The sequence below is a fragment of the Pinus tabuliformis genome, chromosome 9 (assembly GCF_031772625.1).
Source record: "Pinus tabuliformis cultivar Carrire ecotype Pingquan chromosome 9, CPIR1, whole genome shotgun sequence".
Taxonomy (NCBI): Eukaryota; Viridiplantae; Streptophyta; class Pinopsida; order Pinales; family Pinaceae; genus Pinus; species Pinus tabuliformis.
In genome coordinates, this window is record NC_142307.1 from 21,043,069 (window position 1) to 21,062,043 (window position 18,975).

At 39.8% G+C, this 18,975-nt stretch overlaps 1 protein-coding gene across 1 annotated transcript in view; it reads left to right on the forward strand.

The window, feature by feature from the left end:
- LOC149146908 (26S proteasome non-ATPase regulatory subunit 4 homolog) overlaps positions 1 to 18,975 on the forward strand; it is a 204,437-nt gene that overhangs the window by 169,793 nt on the left and 15,669 nt on the right. Inside the window, exons 8-9 of the mRNA XM_089438178.1 lie at positions 6,081 to 6,181; positions 6,353 to 6,421. Coding sequence (XP_089294304.1) covers positions 6,081 to 6,181; positions 6,353 to 6,421 — 170 coding nt within the window. The remainder of the gene's footprint in view (positions 1 to 6,080; positions 6,182 to 6,352; positions 6,422 to 18,975) is intronic.

The following is an 18,975-nucleotide window of genomic DNA, read 5'->3' on the forward strand; positions in this document are numbered from 1 at the left end:
TTTTCTAAAAACTGATATTTGATTTCGAAATAATTTTTCATAGTTTGAAAAATTCAGTAGTTCATTTCGAAACTGCGCTCAGGGAGTTTTCTTGATCAGCTAGCTTCTTTGCATCCTAATCTCTTGAGTTCTTTCATTCCTTTCTAAGGTCGAGCCCTCTGTAAGCCAGGTAGCCTTCACTGAGTCTTAGCCCCGACTTTGCTCACTGTGATAAAAGCTTACAGTCGTCTATCTCGATACAGAAATGGATCCTTCTCTGTCTTGTGAGATCTCCACAATTTATTGATTCTTCCTATCTAGTGTTTGTTTAAGAAAATTTGTGTTTCTTACAGTAAATCAGTCTTCTTTGGGAATCTTTTCATACTTATATCAGCATCTGTCAATTTCTGTTTGGATCAGCCTGCATCCTCGTTGAAATCCGTGCAGGATTTTTTTGTTTTTTCCATATCTTGGGAAACGTGCAGATGGCTTCGCTAACCAATCTCATGTTGGAAGGCAGTCAGGAATAATCCGAGCAGACATAATCTGTTTTTTACGCCTTTATGGCTAAAAGGTCGTTAGATCATGTACCGTCTTCTGCTTGGTATATTGACTCTGGTGCATCACGCCATTTCTCTCACAGGCGTGACTGGTTTATTGACTTCTCACCTTTCAGTGATTCCGTGGTATTTGGTGGAGGTGAAAAATACACAGTGGTTGGCAGAGGTACCGTTCAGATCCAGTCTGGTGGGCGCACACTCATCTTCTTGAATGTATACTATGTTCCTGGTATGGAAATTAATCTACTGTCTGTCAGCCAGATTATGAGGAATTCCCCTCAGCTTGATGTAGTGTTCAGTGCACACAAGTGCTCCATTATTGACAGAGAGACTAGTCTAACAATTGCTGTTGGCTTAGAGGACCATGGTCTATATAGGCTACTTGACACCGGTGACTCTTCAGAAGTGGCTCTAGCAGCACGTGTCTCTCCCATCAGTACTCTATGGCATCAGCGATATGGGCATCTAAATATGCAGTATCTCTCTCAGCTCTCTCAGGAGGGACTTGTGTCAGGATTACCTGATATTCAGACTCAGCAATTGGGGGTATGCGGCGCCTGTCAAGCGGGAAAGCAACATCGGTCCCCATTCAAGGATGGAGAATCTTGGCGAGCATCTAAGGTACTTCAGTTACTTCATGCTGATATTTGTGGTCCTATGAATACAACCTCTATCACTGCTTGCAAATATTTTTTACTCATTGTAGATGATTTCAGTAGAAAGATGTGGGTGTATTTTCTAAAAAATAAATCTGATGCACTTAGTACCTTTCAGAAGTTTAAAACCTTAGTTGAAAAAGAGTCGGGCTGTAACATCATGACTCTTAGGACCGACAATGGGGGGGAATTTTGTTCTTCAGCTTTTGCCAACTTCTGTGATATTCATGGCATCAAACGTCAGTTAACCACACCCTACACTCCTCAGCAGAACAGTGTTGTCGAGCGTCGCAATCGCACGGTTGTTGAAATGGCTCGTTCCATGTTACAACACAGGAGTGTTCCAAATAGATTCTGGGCTGATGCAGTATTTACTGCTGTTTACCTGCTTAACCGATCACCCACTCAGGCTGTTACAGGGAAGACTCCTGAAGAGGTTTGGTCTGGCCGTAAACCTAAGATCAGTCATCTCAAAGTATTTGGCTCAGTTGCATATGTTTGGATTCCAGCTGCTAAGCGCTCTAAGTTGGATTCCAAAAGCCAGAAACTCATGATGACAGGGTACAGTGATCATCACAAGGCCTATAGGCTGATAGATATAGCCACTGGTCGTCTTAGTTTCAGTCAGGATGTAGTATTTGATGAAGACAGAGGATTCTTTCAGTCTTCTTCTGAGCAGTGTTCTGAGGATCAGCCTCACAGTGTTCTTCTTCCGGTCGGTCCACCTCATGGGAGGGATGATGTAGCATCAGTATTTGATAATACTCTATCTGAGCTTCCTCCAGAAAATACCCCTCTTTGCGGTCCCTATTGCTCTTGAGTCTTCTCCACCTCTTCCTGATATTGGTTCCTCTACTCCTGATATTGGTTCTTCTACTCTTCGGCCTAAATGGTGGGCTAAAACCATTGGTGATCTCCGGGATGATGAGCTCCTTGAAGGTAGAACTTCTAGACATAAGAACAGACAACAATCTACAGTCAATTTTGCTCTTATGGCTAACCTACACAGTATTTTTGAGCCTGAAACCTATTCAGAGGCTAAGGGTACATCTGAGTGGGAACAGGCTATGGAAGCCGAATTCCAGAGTCTTCAGAAGAATCACACATGGACACTTTCTGATCTTCCTGCAGGGAAAAAGCCCATAGGCTGCAAATGGGTGTATAAAGTGAAATACAAAGCTGATGGAACCATAGACAAGTATAAAGCTCGGCTTGTGGCTCGAGGGTTCTCACAGAAGGAAGGCATAGACTATGAGGAGACTTTTGCTCCTACAGCCAAGATGAGTACCATAAGGCTTGTCCTTGCCCTAGCAGCTCAGTTCAATTGGAAAGTTCATCAGATGGATGTAAAAAGTGCTTTCCTAAATGGTGATCTCCAAGAAGAAGTCTACATGACGCAGCCTCCAGGATTCAAGGTTGCTGGTCAAGAACAGAAAGTGTGTCGGTTAGCTAAAGCAATCTATGGATTGAAACAAGCTCCTCGGGCTTGGTACATGAAAATTGATCAGTACCTGACAGATCAGGGTTTTCAGCGGAGCCCTTCTGATGCAAACCTGTACATCAAGCATACTGGTAATGATATCTTGTTTGTGGTTGTCTATGTGGATGATCTTATCATTACTGGCAGCTCTGCACATTTGATCCATGGGATCAAACAAGATTTATGCAGAACTTTTGAGATGACAGACTTGGGACTTCTTCATTACTGTCTGGGGGTTGAAGTTTGGCAGACTGAAAATCAGATCTTTCTCTCTCAGTCCAAGTATGCAAAAAATCTTGTGGACAGGTTCAGAATGCAGGATTGCAAACCGGCCACGACTCCTATGGAACCAGGGCTCAAACTTTCAGCTCAGTCATCATCTCCTCTTGTGGATGAAACTTTATTCAGGCAATTAGTGGGCAGTCTCATCTATCTTACTGCTACCAGACCTGACATCAGTTTTGCAGTGAGCTACATTTCCCGCTTCATGTCAGCTCCTAAAGCTGATCATTGGAACGCAGCAAAGCGGTGTGCTACGATATGTGCGTGGCACTTCTGATTATGGCCTACTATACACTCGAAGTTCCAATCCTATACTCAGTGGTTACACTGATTCTGACTGGGCCGGTTCGGTTGATGACCGTAAATCTACAGCTGGGTATGTGTTTAATCTAGGATCCGGTGATGTTACTTGGACTAGTAAGAAGCAACAGGCAGTGGCTCTCTCCTCAACAGAAGCAGAATATCGGGGAGCAGTTAAGGCATCATGTGAGGCAGTTTGGCTTCGACATATGCTGGCAGATATGCATGTTTCTCAGACCGGACCTACTTCTTTGTTTTGTGATAATCAGGGAGTGCTCAAACTTGCCAAGAATCCAGTGTTTCATGAACGAACAAAGCATGTGGAAACTCATTGCCACTACATTCGCCAGCTTGTTGAAGACGGCTCAGTTCAGTTGAAATATGTTCCCACAACAGAGCAGCCCGCCGACATTTTCACCAAGCCTCTTGGTCCTGATAAATTTGTAAAATTCCGAGGGTCTATTGGTGTTGTAAATAGATTGAGCATTAAGGGAGGGTATTAGAATATTTCTATTTAGTATTTAATGCTCATTCTTTTAGCTGTTGCTATTTGTATTCTTTTAGCAGTTTCTTAAGATGAAACTGATTGTTCCCATATTCTATATAGAAACCTGATGTTTCTATTATTGTAAATATCTCTGTATTATCATTGAGCTGTTTGCTCATTTCTAATCAATTCATTCAATATTCTTTTACATGCGTGTTTCGCACTGTTTTAATGTCCATAGTCATAATTACGCGACTCCAAATGTCCGCAAAGGATTAGGCACTGGTCCACCATAAGGTGATCACCTTAAACCTATTTTTCTTCTCCCCTCCCCTCTTCTTTAGGTCTAGTTGTCTAGGTCACCTAGGGCACCAATTATCTCACAATCTAGCCATCCAAAAGCTTCGATTTTTTGTCCACAACTGCGCTGGTGTGTCCTCAAGAAGCCCTCCAAATTTCATGAGATTCCGATAGATATTGCAAGCCCTAGCTCGAAGACCAATTCTTGCCCTTGGTTTCCCTTAGGCTAGAAACCTCACTAGGAACCTTGCATTGCCTTTCACTGGAAATTCATTCCTTGATCCCTTACCCCTCGATAATTAGGTCAAGCATATCATTGGTTGCTAAATCCTATCCCCTTGAACTAACCTTGGGTCCACTTGGTCCTGTGTGGTTCCATGCACTATCAAGGTTAATTTTTCAAAGATAACTTAGAACTCAAGTTTCCACAAGAATTCTAGGGCTTAGGGATCTCCTTTATAAGACACATACTCAAAACCTAACCCTTGATATCCTCCCCAAGCCCTTCCTTGAGAGCCTTACATCTTGTCTTCCAAGACAAGCAAGCCACATATTTGAGCCTCCCTTGTGAATAGGCTTCTAGGATCACCCCTCGCCCTTTCATTGGTCTATCCATTACATGATCCTTATCATAACGGGCCTCCTCCCATTGGTGAAAGTCTGTAAAGAGTAGGGAGCCTTAGCCGAGGTGATAGTGGGCTATCGCTCCATTGTTGCCCTTGACCTAGTAGTAGCCCTTCAAAGATCCCCTTTTAGGACCCCTGCTATTTTGAGCGGTAACATGCATGACGAGTTGATTAGTAGATAGTTCGGGCAGAGTGTAGAGCAGGCAACTTCAGAGTGATGCAGAGCTTGCGTAGGCCCAATTGGACGGCTTGCTTTTTAGTGCCAGGCAAGATCTGGAATTGCCCTGAGTGAGGGTAAATTTCCCTCTAGTATTTTTTCTAGTATTTTCTCTACAGGATAGCTAGATTTCGGCATCTAGATTATTGTACTCAGAATTTCTCACTGCTGCTTAATAATAAAAACCCTCAGTTGCTGCACCGGTTTTCCTGCATTGGATTTTTCCGGGGACTTTTGTCCAAAAATAGCAGTGTCATTTTTTATGTGTGTGTGCTAGTATTTTCTCAGTTCCAGCGCTATTTATTTTCCACATTTTTATTTGTGAAAGTTGGTGTGTTTATTTCGATGTTTCCGTAGCAATAAACTGAATAATTAATTTATCAGTTGTAAGAAATAATACCAGTTGCTGCAATAGGATTTCAATTTTGGAATTTTCACATTCTTTAGCTTTAAGGTATCTTTGGATTGTTTTTGAATCTTAGGTGCCTGTAGAGCACATTGCACCTATTTAAGCACTTACTTTTCCTGGCTGGAATGCAGAAATACATTTGACAATATGTGGTACTCCTTAGATTTCAAAAAGAGATTTCCTAATTGATGCAAAACTGGTTTTCTGGAGATAATGATAACTTAACAGACTTTTACCAGTGATTTGAAACTAGCATATTGAGCTGATGTGTCTATTAGTGAGTTCGAATTATGAATTTGCTAGGAAATTGACTCCAAAGTTTTCATTATATTTGTGGAGGCAGAACAACCCTGAATCAATGTCATTATGCAAATCAAAGATGGCTTGATAATATGACATGTATGATTTAGATACAGTTTTGCAATAGTTTGTTGATGTTCTGGCCTTTTAAGTGCTTCAATGGGGTTGACCGCATTTATGCTTTGCTTGCTGAGTTATATAATATATTTTTATTGCCTCCTTTCATTTTATTCTGAAATAAATAATTAAGTTCATTGCCATAAAATATTGAGATCCAATCTTGGGGTTTCTTGTAAATGGTAATTTACTTTCACGCAATTTTCTCGTTCAACCTCTTAGCCAGGGCCCTGTATGCCTTAAAATTCTCAATAAGATGAATGGGAAAATTTAATATTCTCAATAAGATTAATGGGAAAACTGTTTATGGCATAAGTTAGTATTGTTTGTAGATTTCAGTCTATTTAACAAGTACTTGTTATTGCAGCTCTTGAAATGTTGAAGGAAACGCCTGGAAAGAGTTCAGGAGCTGCAGACATGAGCAAAGTCTTGGGTGACCAAAATTTTGTGTCATCTGTTTTATCTTCGGTATGAGCTTTTGCTCCATATTTGGTATCTTAAAGTCATCCATGACTGTGAGCTACTTGAGAAGAATGAAATATATAGTATTTCCATAAGCAAATAACATATCTCAGTTTCTATACCTCATCAATTATCCTTCTAAATGTTGATGGAAATATTCAATCATTTGGTTTGCAGCTTCCAGGTGTGGATCCAAATGATCCTTCGGTTAAAGATCTGCTGGCATCATTGAAAGAGAATGAGAAGGTGAGTCCTACATGTTAACAAATTTTCCCAATAGTAGACTCATAGGTATTGTGCTTTATTCAGTGGTTTAGTGGTAAGTTGCCTATTATGTTTGAGTATTTGAAATGTATTAACAAGGTTTGTATTTACTTATTATATTTGGAGAGAATCATGTCAACCTTTGGCAAGTTGGTCATTGACAGGACCAGTTGGATACATCTAGACAATACAGAAAGCCAAAACAAAGAGAGAAGATGATGCTCTACTTGTACACTATGAATTACCAGTCTTATTGCATGCATTTGTAATGTGAAAACACTTTCATAAGTAATATTGCTTGGGACTTTCTTCAAAAGAGATCCTAAGCTCTGTTCGATATTTAAACTTTTAGATTTGAGGCCTGTTAGCCCAAATTTTTGCCCGTTCAAAAATTGTATTATTTGATGAATCTAAGATAAAAATTCACTCTTAGTGTCACGTGAAACCTTCCTTCCCCATTTGACATCAATGACAAAGGGTTGCTCCCCCTGGGCTTGTGGTTTCCTTCACTGACAAGATGAGAGGGATATCCCTTCCATCTTCTGTCGAAGATATTCAAATGTTAGAGTGTGAGTCCCTAGACAATCGCAAAGTTTGAGACCATATTGTTATGAATTGTAATTCTTATCTTGATGAGGTTTTGTCATGATGCACTGATGAGTTGTCAGTGAGATCTAGATCTAGATCTAGAAGTTCTAGAAGGTCAAATTGATGTTTTATAAATTCATATCCTATGATCAATACAATGAGCAATAGAACGACTTGAGGTCTTTTCTGCTAGTTTGTTTGTTTTGTCTCACCCAAGTCAATTCTTAACATGGTATCAGAGCAAGCACAATTAAGAGAGGTTGGTATTTATCAAAGCCTTCAGTCTTAGGAGGCTTCGAAGTTCCTTCATGGTAGTTCTCTATGGAAGGTGAGATATGAGTGAAGACAAAAGCAATGCTTGGATTGAATGCAATCCTGTAGATTTGCTGTTAATTGTGAGCAATCACCGTTATCAAAGGTATTTGAAATATTTTCTGTATGTATACTATTAGTTTCAATGATAGATGTGCATGGTATGTAAGTGAAAAATATCTGCAATTGAATAATTGTGAATAACCACATAGTCAGGTCAGTGGTGCTAATGCATCTTAGTGAAGAGAAGAGCTTGTCCGACCAGATTTGCGTGGTATATAAGTGAAAAATATCTGCAATTGAATTATAGTGAATAACCACATAGTCATGTCAGTGGTGCTAAAGCATCTTTGCAAAGAGAAGAGTTGTCCGACCTCTCAAATACATTGAAGAGATACCCACATGCAGATTCCACCGAAAACTGCCAACAACCATCACTCTCTAAAGAAGTGAATAGTTGACTCTACCATTTTTTTTGGTGGCATGAAAATTTGATTATGCTATTAGAAGAGATCTGCCTACACCGATCTTGCCTAGAGTGATCTGATTCATAGATCTGAGTAATGGATCTGCTTGACCATTCCCAATGAATGTTGTCCATCTCTGTTGTTTTCGGCTGCATGTGACACAACCAGTGGGCATGTTGCATGGCTCAGAGAAATAAGCCACAGAGTGTGGCGCTTATTTACTCAAGATAAGTCACCCTGAAGGCATTTGTGTTGGTCGGAATCTGTCCCAAAGTCTGCATATGAGCCCAGCATCAATATATGTGCCCATGTAACCTCAAAGGAATATAAGAGCAGTGGCAGCTGATGATGAAGCAAATGAGTATGCATGTTATATCTGACCCTCAAGCCCCCTAACAACATAGAATCCTCCCATTTAATTTATTCCACAGTCAAAGAAAAGGTGCCATAGTGGATCTTCTCGGTCAAATGATTTCCTTGGGTGACCATCCATGATTTCTTTAGCTCATTCGCTGCTACCAAAGGTGGATATAAGATTGATGTCTAACAACCATCTTGGAATCTCGACAGTTACAAAATCAATTGGTAAATTGTAACTATATATGAAATTGCTGAAAGGTGAATCGTTGCGCACTCTGCAGGGAATCAAAGTTCTTGTCTTCCCATAGTTGGATTTGTAAGTTCTCGTCCCCATCCTCATTAAAACTCGTCAATGAACATCTATCATATTATTCACACGATATAAATGGTGATCAGTGTGACAAGTATACAAGGGTATGAGCAATGGCTGTTTGTAAAACTCTGACCAATTTCAATGTGAAGAAAATTTAGGGGCAATCCAAAACTTCACTTTTTTGGCATTGCTGGCTGTAGCTAAAATTATTGCTAGACCACTTTCTGTTGCATAAAAGCTTGTGATGTCAGGAATTGTTTTCAACAACATAAAATATTTTATTTGAAAAATGACTTCAGTTTAATACATGGGGTTTCAGCTGGTCCTGTTGCTTACATTCCATGATTTGGAAGGGGGAAAACTTCGAGAGACCAGCAGTGCAGATGAGCAGTAGTAATGTAGTGCAAATGATGTAGATGGTTTACGAGTTTTGCAAGGTAACTTTCTCTTTTAGAGAGAGGTCTCCCCAGAAAAATAAATTCAGGCTGCCTTGTTAAGATTCAAAAAGCTGACCCACTATGGCATTGGGGAACAAACACATCCAATGCTACAAAATCAAGGGATAATGGGTATTATGATGAGAACAAACTCATGTTTTTTTGAAGAAATATGAATTTATGTAAAATTGGAGAGATAAGGATTAATTTTTAAATGCTTCAAGTCTTTCATAGTTTAAGGGGGAGGACATTATAAGCAGATTGGATCAGTGAATCTGTAAGTGTTTCCATTACTCTTTCAACTCTCATGACTTTATGTACTTTCTTAAACATCAAAGTCTTCTTTAGTATAAAGGGAAGCAATTTAGATTGATAGTATCATATAGTTTTTTTTTATTTTTTGGTTTAAACTTAATTCCATGGGAAGGAACATTTCCAAAATTATGACCTGCCTGAAATTGAATAAGGATGCCAAAAGTCAAGTCATTCTCATCATTAAATCACTGTAAAAATCACACTTTAGGGAGCACTATCAGCAGTGTTGCTGCCTAATCCACACCTTCGGGCTACGTGGAAGAAATCTTTAATCCACTAAGTGTGGCCTTGGGCGCAAGTCTTGAATCGAGCTGCTGTCACTCTAGTCTAACTCCTAGTGAAGCCAAGGGGGTAGTCCCTAAAAAACTACTGCGATATCCCCAATTCCATAAAATTTTGCTAAGTATAGCCCATTTTGCAATTTTGGCATTGGAAGCAAATTTTGGTAAATTTTGACTTAGGAAAACTGTTTAATGGGTCCCACGCTCAAGAAAAACTGCAACACACACCCCTTGAGGGAAGGGATGCGAATTAGTGGAAAGTGAGGGCCACCAAGGGAGCACAAATGGACAAAAGTATAAAAAGGAAAAGAGGAGACATTTCCCCTTATATTTTGATCATCATATTACAGAATTTGACCTCTCTTGGAGTTGTTTAGCGCAAGGGTTGGAGTGTTGTTGAGCACAAGGGATTTGAAGCGCAATTCCACACCATATTCAGAGAACTTCGAGTTTCTCCCTAGTCAGGGATTTGGGGATTCCATTCCCGGGCTTCCATAGAGCTATAATTGCACCAAAATTTCTTGTGGTGTGTACTACCAGGGCGCAAAGGCAGTTCGAGTAGCAAAATTTGGGCCAACGACAATTACTTGGGTGAGTCGGAAAATTGCAATGGAATTTCCTATATTGGAGTTTTGGTGACATTTTACAGGGTTAGTGTTGGACCATTCTTGTGGGCCGAATTCACTCATTTCTGGTAGAGGCCCAAGCATTAGCAGTTGATAATGGATTTACTTGTCTTTCCTAGTTTCTAGTAATTTTTATAACTGTTGACTCTTTCATATTTATTATGATATTTTTGTAAGCAATGTATGACAATTTAAGTTTGAAGTTGGCAACTATAACTCATTAGTAATGAATTATGAATATATTATATGATGCTTCATGAAAGTTTAATGTTGAAATGTTAGGCCCCTATACTACTAGTGTAACCCCTTATTGTTATTAGTACAACCCCCTTATTATATTGATGTACCCATGTAGTGCCCATATTGTTACTATTGTGCCCCATAGAAGCCCACTATTGTTATTATTGTGCCCTTACATTATTATTGTTATGTCAGCTCTGATTATGTTATGACCCCTTAGACTCCTATATATAGAAAGGTCTTTTCATTTGTATCATCCAAGAATTGTTCATTTATGTAATGTAAAGGAGGTTTCCCCTCGAAGAGGTGAATTCTAAGGCGTTGATCTATCTTTTCTATCTTCCTTGAGCTGGTTTCATAACATTTGGTATCAGAGCTTTGATTCTAGGGTTTCGCTGGTCCAAACAGGTCATCGTGGCATTTTCACTATGTTAGGATATTCCGACACATAGGATATAGTTAAGTTCAACTTGGTCTAGTTTAGAGTTAGGTATAGAGTTAGGTAAAGTGTGTTTCTTTACCGTTGTACATATTGTAACTTACAATCCGACGGTCACGATATGTAGTGATCCGACGGTTCACTCTCACCTCGGTATTACCGACACTTGATCCGTGGCTTGACACCCGATTGGTCCATGAGTTCTATTTAAAGCGCATGGAGGGTCATTGTTCGGGTAATCCGTGCATGAGAGAAGCTTATGTAAATTTTCATTCTTTGATTAATAAATTGTCTGTACCCACGTTGGGACAGGCCGTGGACTGTTTCCCTCCTTGCACTCTGAGGGTTTTAACCACGTCAAAAATACTGGTGTATTGATTTGAGATCTGGTTGTGAGCGGTGTCCTTTTGGTATTCTTTCTGAGGAACTTACCCTGTAAATTCCTACATGGTATCAGAGCTATTTGAGGGCCGCGTCCGTTGGTGATCCAAATCTGAAGCCGGTAGAACTGCATGCGGCTGTCGTTTCCTAGATCTGCTGTTTCTGACTGCTTTCGGGCCGAGAGGACTGCTCTGTTGCGTTCGGAGCATCTGTTCAGTGAGGAACCCCTTTCGTTTCACGCGAAAAGGTTTCCGGTAGCCCTAGCTGCGTCATTTTTCAGATCGGGAGGTATACAGTGTTTTTTTTGCAGTTTACTGTTATTGTCTCTCTGCTTATTTCGGTTTCGGTTTATTTAGCCTTTTTTTTTTCCGGATCTATACCTTTCATTTCTGCGTATGCTCTTTGCCCTGCGACTCTGTGCGATCTGGGCAAATCAGAAACAGAAAGAAAGGATTTTTCTCATGCGTATGCTCTTTTCCCTGCACCTTAGTGTGATCTCGGAAAATCAGAAACATTGAGAAAAATATTTAGTTTTTCGGCTAAAGCTAACTTTGAGATTTTTTTTAAAAAATTCTAGTTTTTTGGCTAAAGCTAACTTCGAGCCGTAAGGTTCGTTTTTCTTTGCATATTCGTGTTGGGTTTTGTGTTTTGTGTTTTGTAGGGGAAAAGAGCTTTCCAAGGCAAGCACGCAAACCGAGGCCCCCCCCCCTCTCTCTCTCTCTCTCTCTCTCTCTCTCTCTCTCAAATTTTTTGTATAGATCAATTGGTTCAAAGCTATTTAAGAGAGAGAGAGGTCTTGGGTTCAAGTCTCCATTTTGTGGGGGCGGATTTTTTCATTCCCGCACATTCGCGCACTTTGCCGGCAACGTCAACAATTTTTTTTCAAAAAGCCATAACTTCTTCATCCGGAAGCCTTTTTCAGAGCCGTTTTTTTTAAAACCGCCTATTTTTTCGAGATCTATCCATTGGAACACTTACTTTCAGCATCTTCAGCTTCAGTTTTTTTTCAAAAAATGGAAAGTCCATGCCAAGTCATTCTTGACAGCACTAACTACTTCCAATGGGTAGCCTACATGGGAGATTTACTTAGAAGTAAAGGTCTCTTCAGAATAGCCACAGACCAAGAGAAGAAACCAAAGATGAAGACAAGGCGAAAAATGGGAAAATAGACAAGATCAAGCACGTGGTTTGATAGGGATGTCTATTTCTCCTGATCTTAGATTCCACATTGCAGAACTTGAAACTCCTCATGAAGCATTAGAAAAACTTGCTAAAGTTTTTGGGATTAAAAATGAAATTAGAGCCCATCAACTTGAAAATGAGTTGCTTACTTTGGATCCTAATAATTTTTCTTGCATTGAAGATTTCTTGTCCAAATTCAAGACCCTTAGATATCTCTTGGAAGGTGTTAAAGTTAAGAAAGAAGATGGTAACCTTATTTATTCCATCCTTACTAAGTTGGGACCAGCCTACTCTGTATTTGTTTCCACTTTCCATTCTACAAGGGAAGCTTTCATTTGTCAAGGCAAAGACTACAAGCCCCTTCCTTTGACTCCTTTTGTGATTCCTTAATAAGAGAACAAGAAAAACTCTTACACCTTGGTCTTCTTAATCTTGGAAACTCTTCCACGAAAGCGTTAGCCGCCCAGCAGCAACCAAATTCAAAGAATCCTAAGAAGTCATATCCTCAAAAGAATGGTCCTAAACCAACTCAGCCTCAAAATGAAAGATCATTTCAGCAAAATGATAAGACCAATAAAAACAAATGGAAGAAGACTGATAGACATTGTAACTTTTGTAATCGAGATGGCCACTTAGAATCTAAATGCTTTAAGAAGATGGAAGCCTTGGAAGCCGCAATGAAGAAACATAACATCCATGTGGAGCCTACTTCAACTTCAACTTCCGGATGGCACTTTCTGCATGTCATTGTCAATCATCTCAGTCTGGTTATGCATTAAATGTATCTTCTTCTTCTTCTCATTCTCATGAGTGGCTCATTGATTCTGGAGCCTCTTGTCACATGGCCAAAAACCAAGCCATGTTTTCTTCTTTAAATGATTGTAACACCAAAAATATATATGTTGGTGATGATAGATCTCTTAATGTTGTAGGGACTGGAACTGTTCATCTAGACAATGGTCAGTTTAATGATGTATTATGTGTTCCAACCTTATCCTGCAACCTTCTATCTGTCTATCAGATAACTCATTCAGGTGAAGGTAAAATTGTTGAATTTTCACCTCATGATGTTGTAATCAAGGATCTAAAAGATCCTAAACAGATTCTAGCTACTGGTCTTGCTGATGATTCCAAAAGGTTGTATAAGTTTCACAACTTTGGGTCATCCATCTTCCCTCAGTATTTGTTGCTCATAATGATGAAGTGAGCAAACTTTGGCATGAGCGATTTGGTCACTTAAACTATCGCTCCCTTCAGCATCTATGTAAAGAAAATATGGTGACAGGTCTTCCTATGGTATCTTGCAGAGATGGTGTTTGTTCCGGATGTGTACTCGGAAAACATCATCGGGACAGTTTTGACAAACGTGCCTCTTGGCACGCCTCAGCCCCTTTACAGCTTGTGCACAGTGATTTATGTGGTCCTCTTCCTGTTGCTTCATTCTCTGGCTGCAAGTACTTCTTAACTTTCATTGATGATTTCTCCAGACGCACTTGGGTATACTTCTTAAAACTCAAGAGCGAAGTATTTAACACTTTTTTGGCCTTCAAAGCATTTGTTGAAAAACAATCTGGACATCAAATTCTTAAGCTAAGAACTGATAATGGTGGAGAATATGTTAAAAACATTCATCAACTTTTGCACCGAAAATGGAATTCAAATGCAACATACTGTTCCATACACTCCACAACAAAATGGTGTAGCTGAAAGGAAAAATCGCACCTTAAAGGAAATGGCTAATTGTATGCTGCAATCTAAAGGACTCAGTCTTAGTTTTTGGGCCGAAGCAATTAATTGTGCAAATTATATAATCAATCGCACTCCTACTAAGGTTCTAGAGAATATCACTCCAGAAGAAGCTTGGAGTTCCATTAAACCAGATGTAAGTCACTTTTGTGTGTTTGGAAGTGAAGCATGGGCCCATATTCCAGATGAAAAGCATAAAGCTTTAGAACCTAAGAGTGAGAAATGTACTTTTGTTGGATATTCTGAAGATGTAAAAGGTTATAGACTTATTCCATTTAAGTCCAAAAATGTTATCATTAGAAGAGATGTAAAATTTGATGAAAATAAATCGGCCTGCGAGCCTAGTCCGGCGGATGTGCCACCTCTTCCTATCTCTTCTATCTTTGAAAACATTTCTTCTTCAGATGATGAAAGCGAGGATGATAATCCTCCCCACCTTCTCAGGATCCTCAACTTCCAAGATGGGTCCGTGCTACTCGGGATGCAGCAGGTGATCTTGCCGGTGATCCTACAGATCAGCGACGTACACGTTCTCAGTTTGAAAGAGCCTCTTCTTTACTGGCTCAAGCTCCAGTAAATCATGATCCTGACACTTTTGCAGAAGCTTCAGGCCATCCACATTGGGAAGCAGCTATGAATGAAGAATATCATTCATTGATGACAAATGATACATGGGATCTTGTTCCTCTACCAAAGGGACGCAAACTTGTTAGATGTAAATGGGTTTACAGAACCAAGTATGGACCAGATGGGAAAGTTGATAAACATAAAGCTCGTCTAGTTGCTAAGGGCTTTTCACAGGTTGAAGGCATTGACTACACTGAAACCTTCTCCCTGTTGCCAAAATGAACTCTATCCGCCTTGTTCTTTCCCTTGCTGCCTCTTTAAAATGGGAAGTCCATCAGATGGATGTTAAATCTGCCTTCTTGCATGGGGACTTGCAGGAAGAAATCTATATGGAACAACCCATTGGCTTCATACAAACAGACTCCAGCCTTGTTTGTCGACTTAAGAAATCCCTTTATGGTCTCAAGCAAGCTCCTCGGGCTTGGTATGCCAAAATGGATAGCTTTCTTTTAGAATCTGGCTTTTCTAGGTGTCATTCTGACAATACTGTCTACACCAAGAAAGTGGGCAACTCTCTTATCATCCTTGTTCTTTATGTTGATGATCTTATTCTTACTGGTAGTGATCCCAACCTTATAAACCATGTGAAGTCCAGCCTTAAAAAGAAATTTGAAATGACAGACTTAGGACACTTACACTATTTTCTCGGTCTTCAAGTCTTGCAATCCAAGAGGGTATTTTCCTTTCCCAGTCCAAGTATGCTTGTGATATTCTTCGTCATTTTCACATGGAAGACTGTAAGCCAGCCCCTTCTCCCTTTCAGTCTGGAGTCAAACTTTCAGTCTCTTGTACTTCTCCTGAAGTTGATGCTACCTTATACCGTCAACTTGTAGGAAAACTCTTGTATTTAACCCATACTCGTCCTGATCTTTCCTTTGCTGTTGGCCTTGTTGCTCGTTTTATGCAAAACCCCCGTGAAAGTCATTGGAAAGCAGCTAAAAGAATACTTCGTTATGTTCGAGGTACAGTACAGTTTGGGATTCATTACAGTGCCAAAGCAGCTCCTCTGTTAGTTGGTTTCACTGATTCTGATTGGGCTGGTGACCCTGATGATCGGAAGTCTACTGCCGGTTATGTCTTCACTCTTGGTTCAGGACCTATTACATGGGCTTGTAAGAAACAGGCTGCCATTTCTCTTTCGTCAGCAGAAGCAGAGTATCGTGGTGCCGTGGAAGCTAGTAAGGAAGCCTTGTGGCTTCGTCAGATCCTATCAGAGTTTGGCTTTGAGCAGCAGCATCCAACCACACTTTGGTGTGATAATCAAAGTGCCATTCAGCTATGCAAAGATCCAGTCCAGCATCAGCGCAGCAAACACATTGAACTACACATGCACTTCATCAGAAAGCTCATTCATGACCATGTTCTTGAAGTGCAATATTGTCCAACAGATGATCAGGTTGCAGACATCTTCACAAAGGCTCTCACAGAGGCGAAGTTCACTAAACTTCGATATATGCTTGGAGTTCAGGAAGTTGTCACTAAGGGGGGATAGGCTCTAGTGCCTCCTTCCTTCTCCTATTGTGTCATATTTGTAAATCCTTCAATCCTATCCCAAGTTGTTCTTAAGGGGGGATGTTAGGATATTCCGACACATAGGATATAGTTAAGTTCAACTTGGTCTAGTTTAGAGTTAGGTATAGAGTTAGGTAAAGTGTGTTTCTTTACCGTTGTACATTTTGTAACTTACAATCCGACGGTCACGATATGTAGTGATCCGACGGTTCACTCTCACCTCGGTATTACCGACACTTGATCCGTGGCTTGACACCCGATTGGTCCATGAGTTCTATTTAAAGCGCATGGAGGGTCATTGTTCGGGTAATCCGTGCATGAGAGAAGCTTATGTAAATTTTCATTCTTTGATTAATAAATTGTCTGTACCCACGTTGGGACAGGCCGTGGACTGTTTCCCTCCTTGCACTCTGAGGGTTTTAACCACGTCAAAAATACTGGTGTATTGATTTGAGATCTGGTTGTGAGCGGTGTCCTCTTGGTATTCTTTCTGAGGAACTTACCCTGTAAATTCCTACACACTATAACTTTTTTCTGTGACGTTTCAGAAGTCGCAAAAAAAACCAATTTGAGAAGAAATCTCGCTAAAACTTGGGTCTGAATTTCAGAGCTTTTCGCGCGATATTTGTGAGATATGATTTGAGGAAGTTGGTCTTTTTGCAGACTCCTGAATTACATTCAAAACAGGTGCCCTGGGGAAAATCGTCATAACTTTCTCTCTGAGCATCGGATTGAAATTTTGTAAAAAGGTACAAAAAGAGGACGGATTGTAGTTTCTTGTATATCTTTTTCAGAGCCAAAGGTCGAAAAATTGACATGTGGCACTTCATATAAGTTCTCTCTTCTGGAAAGGTCTATAATCAGGTCATCTTGGGAGATTGTGCATAACTCTTTCTTGGAGAATCCAATTTGGATCACACTGGTGGCATTGGAAAGAGGACACAGAGGGCTACTACAGGTAGCAATTTTAGTACTTAAATATCAGAAGGTACAGCATTATAGTCGTTTCAATATTGAGGTCCTAAAATCAAGAAAAAGCAAGATGAGGAAGTTTGATGGCAAGGATCCGGTAAATTGGATACTTCGGATGGAGCAATATTTTGATCTACATGGTGTACCACTATTACAAAAGGTATGTATTGCATCTTCTTATTTAGAACCAGATCAATTTTTATGGTATAAAGGGCTTTGTTCTCGTAAACAACTTGCTACGTGGTCAATTTTCACGGAGGAAATGATAGCACATTATGAGGATACAAAGAGCAACACCTTCTTTACAGCAACACCACGACAATTGGAAAGAGTAAAAGGGCTTTGTGACATATTGGAAAGTAAAATTATGGCAACAAGGAAGTCTACCCCTCACAACTATAAAGATGGAAGTGTTGTTTCTCCTAGCCTTCCACAACCTACAAGGGTTACACCACAACAATTGGAAGAAAAAAAGAGAAAAAGGGCTTTGTTACAATTGTGATAACAAATGCACTAAAGGTCATAAGTGTGCTGAGAAGAAATTATTTTACATAGAGTATGAAGAGGAGGAAGAAAAGGATCAAGAAACATCAAAAGAAGAGAATATATGCCAGGACCCAACCCCAGAGAAAGAAGAAATGAATTAGACCATATCTTGTAAACTATTGGCAAGAATGACCACTTCTCAAACTCTCAAGATAGAAGGACATATCAAGAAGAAAAAGGTGCAAGAAGTGAAAGATCACATCAAGAAAGACTAAATGAATCCAACCATATCTTGTAATTCATTGGTCGGAATTACCACTCCTCAAACTATCAAGATAGAAGGACATATCAAGAAGAAAAATGTTCAAGAAGTGAAAGATCACATCGAGCGTCAAGAAATGAATCTGACCATATCTTGTAAAGGATTGGAAGAAATTACCACTCCTCAAAATCTAAAGATAGAAGGACATATCAAGAAGAAAAAGGTTCAAGCAGTGAAAGAACACATTGAGCATCAACAACAAATTCTCCAACTTTTAAAGGATAACGCCACTTTGGTGCAAAATCCAATGAAACAACAGGTAGATCAACATCATAGTGAAAAATGTTTTGATTGGGTATTTTTACTACTACATCTAAAGCAAGCTATTTATGAGAAGGAAATGTTGGCAATACTACATGCACTTAAAAAATGGCGACCTTACCGAGTGGGAAGACTCTTCAAGGATGAGGATGTGGAGGCATTGTTTTGTGCTATTTCTATTATCCAACCAGATTGGATAAACAAAGCAAGAGATGAATGGAAGAAGGACAAAGAAGTATGGCCACTTATTCAAAAGTTGCAAAAGATCCCAATTCAAACAATATTGCCAGAAATTGAAGAGGAAGGAAAAATCATATTGGAACCTGGAGTAGTCATAGAAACAAGAACCCGACAGCTACGAAATCGATCAATTTCAGAGTATCTCATCAAGTGGAAGAACTTACTTACTGAAGATTCCACATGGGAGGACAAGAATTTTATACAGAAGCATCAAAAACTACTCAAGCGTTGAGGACAACACTTTTTGAAGGAGAGGGGCATGTTAGGCCCCTATACTACTATTGTAACCCCTTATTGTTATTAGTACAACCCCCTTATTATATTGATGTACCCATGTAGTGCCCATATTGTTACTATTGTGCCCCATAGAAGCCCACTATTGTTATTATTGTGCCCTTACATTATTATTGTTATGTCAGCTCTGATTAT